General features: G+C 37.9%; 3 protein-coding genes and 1 pseudogene across 9 annotated transcripts in view; all 4 read right to left on the reverse strand.

Moving 5' to 3' along the window:
* The window catches only part of LOC104777262, a 5,584-nt gene extending 4,233 nt beyond the window's left edge, over positions 1-1,351 (reverse strand). The window contains exons 1-2 of one of the 3 annotated variants that reach the window (XM_010501482.2): positions 1,197-1,351; positions 131-748 (exon numbers count right to left, since the gene is read on the reverse strand). In XM_010501482.2, coding sequence (XP_010499784.1) covers positions 131-695 — 565 coding nt within the window. In that variant the 5' untranslated portion in view covers positions 696-748; positions 1,197-1,351. Of the gene's footprint in view, positions 1-130; positions 756-1,196 lie in introns of all 3 variants that reach the window. The other 2 variants (XM_010501476.2, XM_010501490.2) reach the window with 2 other exon arrangements.
* Positions 2,735-5,527, reverse strand: LOC104777281 (annotated as a pseudogene).
* On the reverse strand, positions 7,685-10,267 carry LOC104777291. The gene is made up of 3 exons (XM_010501507.2): positions 10,064-10,267; positions 8,218-9,709; positions 7,685-8,122 (listed from the first exon to the last, which is right to left on the reverse strand). The coding sequence occupies exons 2-3, from the start codon at positions 9,482-9,484 to the stop codon at positions 7,875-7,877; spliced, it is 1,515 nt and encodes a 504-aa protein (XP_010499809.1). The 5' UTR covers positions 9,485-9,709; positions 10,064-10,267; the 3' UTR covers positions 7,685-7,874.
* LOC104777295 (myb family transcription factor PHL6-like) lies at positions 10,417-13,592 on the reverse strand. 5 transcript variants are annotated; one of them, XM_010501521.2, is made up of 9 exons: positions 13,255-13,591; positions 12,803-12,888; positions 12,022-12,683; positions 11,668-11,875; positions 11,457-11,533; positions 11,332-11,371; positions 11,135-11,207; positions 10,976-11,045; positions 10,418-10,893 (listed from the first exon to the last, which is right to left on the reverse strand). In XM_010501521.2, the coding sequence occupies exons 3-9, from the start codon at positions 12,595-12,597 to the stop codon at positions 10,597-10,599; spliced, it is 1,341 nt and encodes a 446-aa protein (XP_010499823.1). In that variant the 5' UTR covers positions 12,598-12,683; positions 12,803-12,888; positions 13,255-13,591; the 3' UTR covers positions 10,418-10,596. The 5 variants fall into 5 exon arrangements, with proteins under 5 accessions (XP_019101525.1, XP_010499823.1, XP_010499814.1 ...); XM_010501512.2 differs by having other exon boundaries at positions 13,250-13,591; XM_010501537.2 differs by lacking the exon at positions 12,803-12,888 and having other exon boundaries at positions 13,255-13,592.

Here is a 14,671-nt window from a genome sequence, read left to right on the forward strand (position 1 = left end):
AGATAGACTGGACCCGCTGGACAGTCAGCAACAAAAGTAACCAGATCGCGGCCTTTCTGGTCAGTCCAAGCATCCAACAAGATGCTGCACCCGGTGATCTCCCAGGAATCTTTAATCTTCTTCACATAACCTTGCGCTTCTTTCAAAGCTTCTTGAAGCATCCAGCCGTTTAAATCACGAGAATCAGGGATCTTTAGCTCCATCTCACCACCACCAACTGCCATCATCATTTCTTTGAAACATGGGGAATCCACAGCTGAAAGGTCGACACAGTGTTCATAAAAGAACCGACCAAAGCACATTTGGGCTTTGTTTAACAACAAATCCTGTCTGTCAGCTTCCACAGCTACGTCAACAAATCCTGTCAGTATATCAGGAGGAGAAACACTCTTGCTTGACGAGTCTTGGCTTTTCTGACGCTTATGAATTTTACCAGTTTGGAAATTCACAACTCTCTTAGCACTAGTAGTATGACCATGACCAGCTTTTCTCTCCATAATTATCGTCCGAAACGTATCTCTAACAGTAAGTGAAACTTGGTCACAGGGAGGTACATCTGTACCTACACCACCCAAGTGAAACTTGAGACGATAAAAGCTTTGCATTTCTTTCCCACAGTGATTGCATTTAACCCGAGATTTCTTTTCGTCCACAAAAACTCCATGCTCATGAACATTCGTGACAGAACCAGCCATTCTCACAACTCAGATTAATGATTATTCTCACAACTCAGATCCCCAGACGTTACCTACAACCTAACAGGAACATGCATCAAAATCAAATTTTGAGTTTTGAACACAGAATTCACTAGTTTGATCTCAGAGTAATTGAAATCATAAAGATGACTCTAAACATGACGACAGATTAAACCGACCATATATAACGTTCAAACAACCAGCAAACGAGTCAAACGAAATGGATCAGAGTATCAGACCATATATATATAACTTTATCCTAACTAGTATCGAAATTTGTTTTTCCCTTTTTGGTTTTTTTTTTTAAGAATTATCGAAATTGTTCATCATCAGTTACCGTCCATGGGTGACACACACAAGATCAAAAAGCAAACAAGTTTTTATTCAAGAACCGGGAAGAGAGACACTTCCAGTTTTCAGTAACGATCGATTTTACCAAGGAAAAAAAAAAAAAAAAAACAGGACTCATTGTTATTAGAACTTGACGAGAGAGTGAATTACCTGAGTGGGTTTGTCAAACGGAGCCTAAGACTCAGAGAGACAACGAGACTAGGAAGAGTGATCGAAGTCACAAAACTCTTTGTTGAGAGAGAGAGAGAGATAGAGATGGATTTGTATTCGACACCGTAAATAATTGTGTGCATACATGAGACCATTAGTCTCTCTTTCATTTGTTGGATATCTTAAACATAACACTAGTCTCTCTTTCATTAGTCAAAAAAAAGATAAGAAATCTTAGGCTTTAAAAGGAAAGCAATTTTCTTATTTTAAACTTTAACTAGATAATTTTCGGTGTATTATATGCTATATGTGTATGTTATGGTAAGTAATTTTTACACTTGCTAATGTTAAATACGATTATGTTGGCCACTAGCCTCTCGCTCATTGTATTTGTTAGGTTTCTAACAAAACATAAATCTTTTACTTTCAAATTTTTAGAGTAGATAATTTCCAGCGGTTTATAAGTGTATTCTACGACAAGTTATCTTTACATTGTAGTGTCGAACATTAGTTTCTCTTTTACTGAACAAAAGAAGATGACGGGAAGTAAATATTTTATCTTTAAATTTTCAATTAGGTAATTTCCCGCGTGCTATGCGTATATTTTACGGTAGGTTATTTTACACTTACAGATAGAGAAAGAGATGGATTTGTTTTTGACACCATAAATAATTGTGTGTACATGAGACCATTAGTCTCTCTTTCATTTGTTGGATATTTTAAACATAACACTAGTCTCTCTTTCATTAGCCAAAAAAAGATAAAAATCTATTAATTAGGCTTTAAAAGGAAAGTAATTTTCTTATTTTAAACTTTAAACTAGGTAATTTTTCCCTGTATTATATGTGTATGTTATGGTAAGTAATTTTTACACTTACTACAATTATGTTGGCCACTAGCCTCTCTCTCATTGTATTTGTTAGGTTTCTATTAAAAAAATAAATCTTTTACTTTCAAATTTTTATACTAGATAATTTCCCGTGGTGTATGTGTGTATTCTACGACAAGTTATCTTTACACTGTAAAGTGATGTTGTGTGCCGAACATTAGTTTCTCTTTATTAAACAAAAGAAGATAACAAAAAATAAATATTTTATCTTTAAATTTTTAATTAGGTAATTTCCCGTGTGTTGTGCGTATATCTTACCGTAGGTTATTTTACACTTTGAAGTGTTGTATTATGCAATCATAACATATTTTTTTATTTTGCTTTTAGCATATATAAAGATATATATATATATTATATATGTACTTTGGGTTTCAGGTAATTAATAAAAAATATAGATAAAAATCTGAATTAAGGTTAATTGGGATAAACATTTTTGATTATATGCTGAAGAAGTGAATTTGAGTTTGAAAGTGAATGATTTTTTTTTACTCAGTAAATAATTACATTTTTTTCCACCATTATATGATTGATTAATTATCAAGTGAACGTTACAAAATGATTCACCACTTGTGGACTCTATCAAGTGAACGTTACAAAATGATTCACCACTTGTGGAGTCTTGCCCGCTTTCTCTATGCCTCTGTACATATTAAGTTACTAACCAAGCAACCTCATCTTTAGAACCTACGACAACGGCTTTTCTCAGCACATGGAGTCTAGTACAAGATGGAACATCTATCTGTATCTGTGAACATCTAATAAGAACAAATCTCCTTATAATTAAACAAAATAGGCGCAGCAACATATCGATATATCTGCTCGATTTACCAGTATTGGTTCTAAAGATGAGCCTTGATGAATATACAAACTACAAAACTGAATCTGCGCATTGACAAAAGCTGAACGGGTCAATCCATATAAACATGTGCATCACAATATCTTCACTGCTCTTCACTTAAGTTTGGCTTTGCAGCTTTGTATATGAAGATTGTAATGAACAAACGCCAACTCTTCCAGATGTCTTCGTTCACAATGACTCATTCCATCAGTGAGCAACAGTTTCTCTGCTAAGCTTCTCTTCAGCTTGTACCTTGAAGCACCTTCACATGTCTGGCTCAGAATTTTAATTGCAAAACTCTGCAGTTCTGGATATTGGCTCGCCGTTTGAGCCCACCACTCAGCTGCAAAAAGAAATTTAGAAACAACAAAACCTTTTGCTCACTGATTCAACAACACAAGTGTCTACAAACAAAACAACTAAATCAAAAAGTCAAGAAGTTTACTCACTTGGAGTTATTCCAGAGATCTCATCAGCTTGACTGGCCTCGTTAAAGCAATCTTTACCGAGTCTGTACTTATCAAGCTGTGCGGCAATTTTACTGTGACCTTCTTTAGCCACATGAACCAGAGAGTGGGTAAGACCGGTGGCAACTTCGGGATCAAGATGGAAATCAGTTGAGTAGAAAGAAGCCGGATTCAGAAAGTAACCAGTAGCATGAAGAAGATTGTGAAGTCGATTGTTCCAAACATCATCTATCACATCCCATAACGTCTCATAACATCGTTTCTCGTGATTGAATTCACTCGCGATATTCTCCTTTATGCCGTCCATAGTGTCATAGATATATCCTACATGCTGATTGTTGGCAGTTGAAAACAAGAGCAGACCATGAATCAGAGAAGATGTACATTTCCAAACTCTTTCAACATTTTCCCAAAAAGAGGAATCTTTCATCAAATTGGATATTGCTACGCCCCCTTCTTCTTTCTTCCAATCAAATGAAGCAAACATAGCTGCCAAGTTTTCCTTCGCCTGGAAGATATTCTCAAGAGTTAGATAAGGCTTAACAAACTCAAACGCAGAGGAGGAGGAGACAGTTGTGACTATTCCATGACTGTGATCTCTACAAAATTTGTTGTTGTTGATGAACTCCCAAATGCTATTGACCTTGTCAAGTATGTCTCCAAACGAATGCATTTTCACAATCTTCACTAGCATAAGCTCGAAACAATGGGACAGACTCGCAGGCCAGAAAACTTCCCTGTCATGACCCGAAAAAGCTTGCCCAATTCACCAACCCAACCAGAAGTCGAACAAGCAATAATTTGAGTGGCGTAACGCACTCCAATATCCTCTAAGAGCCCATTGACTAGCGATAGTAAGGCAGCTACATTGTTTTTAATATCCGAAACATTAAAGGATTTTAGATAGACTGGGCCCGCTGGACAGTCAGCAACAAAAGTAACCAGATCGCGGCCTTTCTGGTCAGTCCAAGCATCCAACAAGATGCTGTACCCGGTGATCTCCCAGGAATCTTTAATCTTCTTCACATAACCTTGCGCTTCTTTCAAAGCTTCTTGAAGCATCCAGCCGTTTAAATCAAGAGAATCAGGGATCTTTAGCTCCATCTCACCACCACCAACTGCCATCATCATTTCTTTGAAACATGGGGAATCCACAGCTGAAAGGTCGACACAGTGTTCATAAAAGAACCGACCAATGCACATTTGGGCTTTGTTTAACAACAAATCCTGTCTGTCAGCTTCCACAACTACGTCAACAAATCCTGTCAGTATATCAGGAGGAGAAACACTCTTGCTTGACGAGTCTTGGCTTTTCTGACGCTTACCAATTTGGAAATTCCCAACTCTCTTAGCAGTACTAGTATGACCAGATTTTCCCTCCATAAGTATCGTCCGAAACATATCTCTAACAATAAGTGAAACTTGGTCACAGTGAGTTACATCTGTACCCACACCACCCAAGTGGTACCTGAGACGAGAAAAGCTGTTCATTTCTTTCCCACAGTGATTGCATTTAACCCGAGACTTCTTCTTGTCCACACAAACTCCATGCTCATGAATAGCCGTGACAGAACCAGCCATTCTCAAGGTTTCGTTTTTTCTTAATTCACAAAACACAGATAAAGAGTCAGACTTGGAAGCATTTGTTCGATTCTCACAACTCAGATCCCCTGACGTTTACCTACAAACTAACAGGAACAAGCATCAAAATCAAATTTTGAGTTTTTAACACAGAATTCACTAATTTGATCTCAGAGTAATTGAAATCATAGAGATGAATTTTAAAAAAAAACTTTTTTTTTACTAAAAACCTAAATAACCAGCAAATGAAAGGTAGACCCATACAAATTCTATCATCACTCAGAAAGAAAAAAAAAAACAAAACCTTCATTGGTGACACAGTAAGGAGCAGCTTTTCTAACAGAGAATAAAACAAACACATTGCTTTGGTAAGGGATGAGAGAGTACCTCGGTAGCTGTGTTAAAGTGACGAATTTGTTCTACAGGAGGCGATGAAACCTGGAAGAGAGACAGAATCAAAACCCTTGTTTTCTCCTTTCCCCAGAGAGGGAGAGGGAAACTGAAGAGCTTGTTTTGACTCCGCGGATTAAACAAAGAGACAGAATCCAAAACCATTTTAATTAGGCTTCTAAATTTAATGATTCCTTCATTCGCTTCTTTTCTTTTTTTGTTTTCTCTAAATTATTTTTTTATATGAATCCTTTGCTTTGTTGAGAGACTCTGCCTGTCTCAGAGACTTCGGGGTTTTGAGACTCTGTCTTTTGTAGAGTCTTCTTTGGTTTGACACACTTCACTTTGGACATAATTTGTAGAAGTACTAGCTCAAGATGCACGCTTCTCGTGTCAAAAGGAGGTAGAATAAAGTTTGGACTAGAAGGATTTGATTGCTTGAACTGTTGAACAGGGGCCGCCAAAACTCAAGCATCCACGTCATGGCCTAGAGAAGAAGGAACATAAATTTCACAATGTGTAGATACTCAAGACTCCTTTATGCTGTCATAATTACGAGCTAGTCCACATGAACTCCCCTACAGTAACCACAATATGATTCAAACAAGTAATATAAGCAGCTGAAGAAATGATTTCTTTGTTCATCCGGCTAAACCAAAAAGAGTTGTGGTATATAATTTAAGTTTATTATTTAACAAGGTTGACGTGAAGAGTTGAAACGAGCCTAAAAACTTGAAAACCTGAATTCTTTACAAATTTAGATGATAAGAATCGATCTGTTTCCTTATCACCTGAGGCTGAGGTTGAGGTTGGTTGATTTGCAGGTGCACTAAGCTTGGAACATAAGAAGAAGAGCACACAAGTGGGCGACAAAATTGGCGAGGAATATCTCCATAACTGGTACGTTTTCCGAGATTTGGAGCCTCTCCGAATATTCACAGATTTGAAGTATCCATCTTGTCCAATTATGTTGGCTGTTTGGTTAAAACGGGTCTTGGTCGGTTCAAATTCGTTGTCTAGACCGAAGAACACAGCAACTTTCTTCTCCTCGTCAATGAAGAAACTCCCAGCTAGAATACTAACGCTACAACTAGAGGTCGAACTCAAAAACATGCTCCACGACACTGAACCGAGACTAATTTGATTCGTAACACAAATCTCCACTGTGTGACGACGAAAATTCCGCCAGCTATCATGTAATATCTCTGACACAAGATAAAGACACAAAAGTATCTGGACCAGAGGAGGGAAACGGCAGAGGCAGCGGTGGTCCAAATTTTTCCAATGTAAAATCAAAAGGGAGTAGAATCTCCCCTTTCGTTCCTGCATCTCTTATTTTCGTTTGAGCCAAGAAATAAGTATTTCCTTTCAAAAATCTATATCCCAGTCGGGAGTGTCATAAAAAACCTTCCATGAATTAGAGCTAAAATTGTAGATTTCGTAACACAAAACTTGGCTTCTGCTATCTGTATCACCGAAAAGCCTCAAGATTTTGTGATTACGGTTCTTGTCATATCCGAGAGCATACCTGTCTAACCTGTGGAAGTTAATTCTTGGTTGTATCCATCTAGTTTGCCCCAAATAGGGATTCCATACCACAAGACTTGAGTTGTCCTTAGTGACGCATAGCAGTAAGCCGTCACAATGAAAGACTTTAGTTATCTCGACTTGGTTAAGTATGTCTCCTACTTGCTTTATACTAAATGGATCAACCAAGTTTTGGAGATCGAATCTTAACGAGCAAACCCTATAATCCATCATAATGAACCCTAAAAAGCACTGCTTCCTTTCTGCTGTTGCTTTTTTACCAAAGATCCGACTTTTCGAAAAAGCTTTCCACTCTTTGCAAGTAGAACGTATTGCTCTCAGAGATGTCATCGGAACCCTAGAGAGTATCTCCTCTACCAAATCTCTTGGAAGATCAGACATTCTTGTCATTCTTCCAGGCCCTAGAAGCGGCGAGCGTGTAAGTATGAGCAAGAAAGTGAATTCCTTCGCTTCCACGTTGAGAGTCTCTGTTTAAGGCAGAGTCTTTTTTTTGCTGTTTAACACACTTCACTTTTGGACATAATTAGTTGAACAAAGTATCATTTGTTTGCTCAAGGTGCACGCTTTGGTGAATGGTGATGAGAAACTCAACCCTTTTTCTCACATCTGCTTCTTGTGTTAAAGGAGGTTGTGGTAAAGAATGAAGTTTGGACTGAAGCCAGTAACTGTTAGAAGGATTTGATTGCTTGTAGAGGGACCGCCAAAACTCAAGCATCTATACCATGGCCTAGAGAAGAAGGAACATATTTAATAGGTATGATGATGAGGTCAAAAATGTTGTGTAGGTAAGATCAGACACTATGTGCTAAAGATCTTGACTCTTGTGTCTCGTTGTAACATATGAAAGAAGAAACTACTACATGAAGACCGTTCAGATATTTTGTTCCTGGTGAATCTTTGATTTCGGGTTCTATCGTATGTTTCTCACTAAAGCATACATGAACAATGATGCCTAATTCTGCTCGTTACACCAGCACAATCTCTTCACTTGCTTTGCCTTTCGAGATTTGTAGCTGAAGATTATAATAAACGTATGCCAATTCTTCCAGATGATGTTGTTCACCATGGCTCATTCCTTCAGTGAGCAACAGGTTCTCTGCTAAGCTTCTCTTCAGCTTGTACCTCGAAGCACCTTCACATGTCTGGCTCAGAATCTTAAATGCAAAATTCTGTAGTTCTGGATGATGGCCTGCCTTTTGAGCCCACCACTCAGCTGCAAAGAGAAAAAACGACAAAACCCTTTGCTTACCAATTCAACAACACAAGTGTTTTTGCAAATTAAACAACTACCTCAAGAAGTAGACTAACCTGGAGATATTTCAGAGATCTGATCAGCTTGACTGGCCTCGTTAAAGCAATCTAGACCGAGTCTGTACATATCAAGCTGTGTGGCAATTTTCAGTTGAATGTGACGTTCTTGTACCATATGAAGCAGAGAGGAGATAAGACCAGTTGCAACTTCTGGATCAAGATGAAAATCAGTTGAATAGAAAGCACTCGGGTTCAGAAAGTAGCCAGCAGCATGAAGAGGATTGTGAAGGTGCTTGTCCCAGACATCATCAAGCACATCCCAAAACGGCTTGTAACATTGTTTACTGTGATTGAGTTCCCTCGCGACACTATCCTTTATCCTGTCCATAGTGTCATAAATATATCCAACATGCTGATTGTTTGCAGTAGAAAACAAGAGTAGACCGTGAATCAGAGGAGATGTACATTTCACAACTCTTTCAACTTTTTTCCAAAAAGAGGAATCTTTCACCAAATTGGACATTGCTTTCAAGTTTTTCTTCCAATCAGATAAAGCAAACATGGCTGCCAAGTTTTTCTTCGCCTTGAAAATACTCTCTAGTATTAAATATGGCGTCACAAACTCAAACTCTGAGGAGGAGACTGTTATGTCTTTTCCATGACTTTGCTCTCTGAAGATTTTCAAAACCGAGGGACTATTGTTGATGAACTCCCAGATACTATTGACCTTTTCAAGTATGTCTCCAAAGGAATACATTTTCACAATCTTCAGCAGCATAAGCTCAAAACAATGGGATAGACTCACAGACCAGAAAACTTCATTGTTGTGACTCGCAAATTGTTCTCCCAATTCACCAACCCAACCAGAGGTTGAACATGCAATGATCTGAGTTACATTACGCACTCCGACTTCCTCAATGAGCCCATTTACTAGCGATGTTAAGGCAGTGACATCGTTTTTAATATCTGAAACATCAAAGGATGTCAGATACACTGCCCCAGCTGGACAATCTGCAACAAAAGAAACCAGATCATGGCCTTTCTGGTCAACCCAAGCATCCAACAAGATGCTGCACCCAGTGATGGCCCATGAATCTTTAATCTTCTTCACACGATCTTGCACTTCCTTCAAAGCTTCTTTGAAACTTGGGGAATCCACAGCTGAAAAATTGACACATTTTTGGAAGAACCACTTTTGGGCTTTGTTTGACACCAAATCCTGCTTGTCAGTCTCTTCACTTCTTTCACGCTTATGACCATTACCCATTTGGACTTCCCCAACTCTGTTAGGAGTATGACCAGATGTTTCCTCCATCAACATCATTCAAAACGTCTCTATAAGAACTTGTTCACGGGGACCACCCAAGTGTTTCAGACAATGGAAGGAAGTCATATGTTTCTTACAGTAGCTGCATTGAACCCGAATTTTCTTCTTGTCCATACAGATAACTCATGGTCATGAACATCCATGAAGGTACCAAACATTCAAATCAGAAAAATACAGAGGAAGCATTTCTGGCTTTTCTCAACTCAGATTCCAGCCCGTCACCTGCACTTAAATCCAATACAGTTTTTGAAACAAACAGGAACATGCATCACAATTGAATACTAAATGGCTTTAATATGACACAGATTTCACTAACTTTATCACAAAGATTGAAATCATTCATGTTCATCGAGAGAAGAAGAAGAAAAAAAGAAACTTTAATAAATATCTCTACAATGACGAAAAGCGAAACCAGCTTGAATGCTTAAACAAGTCATACGAAATGGTAAACCCATATAGTCATCTCAAGGAACTATCAAAATTATCCATCACCGTCTCCTCCATGGTAAAACAGAAGCTCAAAGCAAACAACTTTTATACAGAAGAACCAACCAAAACTTAACATTGTTAGAATACCTGAGTCAAAGCGAGTCAAAGCGAGTCAAAGCGAGTGGTCGGTTACAAGAGACGACGAAACCCTTGATTTTAATATTTCCAAGCGAGAGGTGTGATTATACATATATAGTAGTGAAAAACTTTTTTTTATTTTGCTTCCCGTAAGTAATTGCATACATGAAGGTCTATTTAAGTCTCTCTCTCTCTCTCTCTCTCTCTTTTCGTTAACCAGAAAAAGAATCACTTTTTGACATAGAAAACTATATGAAGATTAGAGACCCTTAAGATAATATTTTCTTAGTGATCTATACACACATGCATAGTCTGGGATTTCAGTTTTTATCAGATGTCTTTAATTGAAAAACACGACTAAAAAGACCAAACTTATCAATTATAACAAGCAAATGAAAGGAACATCCTCAAGATCCTTTATAAGTTTACACGATAAAGATCTACATTACAAACATCTACTTTGAGTGATCACCACCATCTCTCATTCTCTCTATAACCAAATTACACAAAACATACAATATTTACATACTTGAAGAATCTTGCTACCTATTAGGACCTTCAAGATCAGCTTTGTTCTCAAGCCTGGGACGTTTCTGAGGGCTTTCACATTTGTTGACTTCGGTTTCAGAAGCTTTTTTCTTTTTAGATGGTGACGGCTGAGGAGAAGTTGCTTCGGTTTTAGACATGTTTTGAGAATCTGGTATAGAGTCATCACTAGGTGATAACACTGTCTGAGAAGGAGAAGAACAAATCAACCTTCCGGTTTTGCGTTGTTCTTCCAACATCTTTTCCAAGTATTTAGCATGCTCTTCAATTCGCAGCTGAAGCACCCGTTGCACCTGCAAATTGATCAATTTACGTTATAGTTAAGAATCTTGAACGTTTCTTTGGCTGAAGTAAAGAAACCGTAGTCGGTTTTACCTCAAGCTGTTCATGCAATTGCTTCTGAACTTCCATCTGCATACGCAGAGCTTCAATTAACTGTATGGCCCTGTCCATGGGAAAAGAGAGTCACTTTAGAGATAATGTTGAAAAAAGTCTGCGGAATAACCATGGAAGCAGATAAACACAATGCTTTACCCTTTCTTTTTCTCGTCAGCTTCACTGTTACTCAAAGCCAGTTTCCTTTCTTCTGAGTTCTCATTCTTTTTCTCTGCAAAATAAACGAGAAAAGTATAGGATGAAAAACTGTCTGATAGATCATAATCATGGCTGATGATCATGCAGGAACAGAGAATCTGTTTACAATATTCACAATAACAAGTTGGAGGCTTTACCTTCTTTTTTCTCTGGCATATACTTGGCTAGTCTATACTTCTGCAAATTCATGATTTTTAGAGATATTCAGATTATTCCGTATTATGTATTTGTTAACTTAGTCAGATTCAAACTGATTTAGTACCTGCAAGTGGCTTTTTACGTGATAGATCGTCAAGCCCTCAACATTCATGAGCTTCAGAACAGCCTTTGGAGTGGCCTCTACATGTTTGAAGCAACACCGCATTAAGCATTATCGACAAAAAAGATGAAAAGAGAACCAACGAGAAGCACAAGAGTAGCTAGAGGTCTAATTTATAAGTGCCTACTCGTATCTCATAAATCTAAAAACTCACTTTCGGGACCTTCAAGTTTGATCACCGACTTTACAAAAGACTCGTGGAGCTCAGGAGTCCATCTCATTCTTGGCTTGTGATTGGCTGCTGATCCCGGAGAAGGGTGAGATGAAACTACGTCAATAGACACTGCTCCAGCAACACAGCTTTGGCTTGGACTCAACCTGGTAACTGGATTTGACGAAGCCAATGGCGTTTCATAGATCTCCTGTATCAACCAGAAACTAAAATTTTCACACTCTAGGTATTAACAGCAAAGGCCGAAAGTCATAAAATTTTCACACTATTTGTCATAGCTTTGCAAAGTAACTGATGCAAACTCATAAGAGATGTACAAGACTGAGATTAACTTACATCAAGCCTGGGAGTTTCAGCACGGTCTGTGATGGCCAGCTCAAGTTCATCAGACAGGAACTGCAACTCCATTTGATCTGATAAACAGTAGCTGTCATTCGAACAGCCAAAATCATGAAAACCGCCATCAGAACAAGCATCCCCGGAAAGATTAAGGAAATCTTTGACAAGCGATCCAGAGTTGTCTCCTCCACCATATGGATTGCCCAAATCCTCAGTGAAAACAGATGGAGATCTTGCAGACTCCACTCCAGAGGCTGAGTGGCTGTAAGAGGAGGGATCAGGGAGGAAAGGAAGGCTGTTTCCTAGATGTTTTTGAGTCTCAGAGGTAGAAGATGATGACAGGTAGAGGTTTGTGCAGAAGGTTGAAGACCGAGAGAAGGTGCTCTGAGAAGTATTCTTAGACCATAGCTGACCAGGTGAATCTGGAGATTGTGATCTTATGAAGGGAGATTTCCGGGTTTCTGGCTGGACATTCAGAAAGTTATGCACCGGAGGTAGAGAAGACAAGCAAGCTTGACCAACTCCTTTATTGCATTCATTTGGTGCCGTTGAGACAAGGCTATGTCTGTTCATGATTGCTTTTGATGAACTTGCCGAATCGGTTTCTTACATCAACAATCAAGATCCGCCATAAGTTTGCAGTGTTAGCCTTCAAGCCGCTGAGAAGCAAAACATTAATAGGTGAAGATAATTAGCATAAGAATGTTGGAGTCAATAAACATGATTGAGTTCAGTTAGTTTAGTTAACTTTCAGAACAAGGCATAACAGAAATCATACAGTGATCCATCTTGGCTGAGTCACACCGAACCGGATCTAAATCCAAGCAAACTTGACAAGTTGAAATGTTACTTGGGAACTCAAAACTGTGGAAGCGGAGCAACAATAAAAAGGATAATTTTTTATTTGTTAAGACTTAGACACCCGAGATTGAGATTCACCATATAACAATACAGACGACATTGAAAGGAGCAACGATTAAATGTAGTTGATATTCAAGAAAATACAAAACGAGGGAACCGACACAAGAAACCTTTAAAACTTGGCAAAGAGGAATCAAATCAGGTATTGACAAGACACGATGACTACGGTACAGAAACGAAAAGAGAAATCAGAGGGAAATCTAAATCCAGAATGCTGAGACTGACAAGTAGTAGTACGACGGAGTCACAGAGATAAATCGAAAAGCAAATTTAAGCAAAGGACGACAAGGCGATAGAAACGGACCTGACCTGAGAGGATGATAAAGTTTTCAACTTTTTCTATACTTCCTGCCTCCTAACCACTTCATAGCATAGGGTCATAGCCTTATAGGGATCATCCCTTAAAAAATCACCAAATGTGACATCAGAAGCCAAAAAAAAAATTGAAACTTTCTCAGTGGGGGAAAACACGAAAAATCAGAGAGAACACATATGTAAAGAGATGAAGTTAAATCCCTAGCAACAAAAGAAGAAGAAGAAGAAGAGATGGGTTTAATGGAAGAAGAAGACGACGACGACGATTTGGCCTACACGAATCGCCATCGAGGAAGAGTAGAGAAGTGTACTGTTGGCTTTGCTTCATTGGTCTCCGTCTCGCTGGACCTTCCCACGCGTGATTGCCTCGCGTGTGGCTTACGAACCAATTCGATCCGTTAGCTCATCTGCCACGTAGGAGCCAAGTGGTCGTGCGTTTTGCCACACGCTTCTTTTATTTTACTTTATCTTATGTTTTTTTTTTTTTTTTAATAATAAATTTGATGTCGTCACTTACATAATAAACTCTCTTTCATTTTCTCTTCCTAATCATCGTTGGTCAATCACAAGTTATACTATTAGTTTAGGAACTAACTACATTATTGTGTTAAAATGAATCATCTTGAGGGTATTTTTATCCAATTTTCTTAATTGGTGATTCATCTGGTCAATTCTGCTTAATTTGCAAGCTTTATTTTTGATTTTTGATTTTTGGTTCAGTTAGTTCTGAATATTTTACATATATTTTTTTTAACATAATAAATAGACTAATAGTTGGAGGTATTTTATGTTTGTATGTGTGTGTATTTTACAAAGAGGAGATGTTCCTTACGTTTATAATTTGATAAGTAATTATTTAAGTTCAACACAACTTCTTTTGCAAGGATTGGAGTTCTCTAGTAGTACAAGGAAGCTGAGTATCTTCTAAATGTCAACTTTGTTTTTTTTTTTTATTAACAAACAAACAAAAATATACATTACTTTTATATTCGATGTGTAGTTGTTAAATACGAATGGGTCTTTGTGTGTACTTCAAATACGAACGACACAATAATATAGTAAGTGATGATTTTACAAAAAGTTGCTTATTGATAAATATCTTTGGTAGTTTTCTAAGAACAAACGTGAAACTACAAGAAAAAACACAACTAATTGAGAAGCGAATAGTGAGTACAAGCGGTGGGCAAAAATGATAGTGACGGATCTCTATTGCATTATAGTAAAATATGATTTCTTTAAGTAGCAAATTAATGATCATTAACCTTCCAAAAAGAAAGACAAAAACTATACTAAGCTGTGGGACATATTACAGATATATATATATATCTAAAGCTTCAGCCACACAGACCGATCCACTTTCATTTTGTCTCTATTCTTTACCACATAATTAAGATAATGTTGAAATCTAAAG

Source organism: Camelina sativa, chromosome 1 (assembly GCF_000633955.1).
Source record: "Camelina sativa cultivar DH55 chromosome 1, Cs, whole genome shotgun sequence".
Taxonomy (NCBI): domain Eukaryota; kingdom Viridiplantae; phylum Streptophyta; class Magnoliopsida; order Brassicales; family Brassicaceae; genus Camelina; species Camelina sativa.

Coding starts and splice junctions, on each gene's coding strand:
- LOC104777291 (XM_010501507.2), bottom strand. CDS start 9,484: ATGATGTTGATGGAGGAAACATCTGGTCATACTCCTAACAGAGTTGGG. Junction 8,123..8,217: donor GATCTCTGAAATATCTCCAG/GTTAGTCTACTT, acceptor TTCTCTTTGCAG/CTGAGTGGTGGGCTCAAAAG.
- LOC104777295 (XM_019245980.1), bottom strand. CDS start 12,597: ATGAACAGACATAGCCTTGTCTCAACGGCACCAAATGAATGCAATAAA. Junction 11,876..12,021: donor CTGAAACTCCCAGGCTTGAT/GTAAGTTAATCT, acceptor TGGTTGATACAG/GAGATCTATGAAACGCCATT. Junction 11,534..11,667: donor CAAACTTGAAGGTCCCGAAA/GTGAGTTTTTAG, acceptor TCAAACATGTAG/AGGCCACTCCAAAGGCTGTT.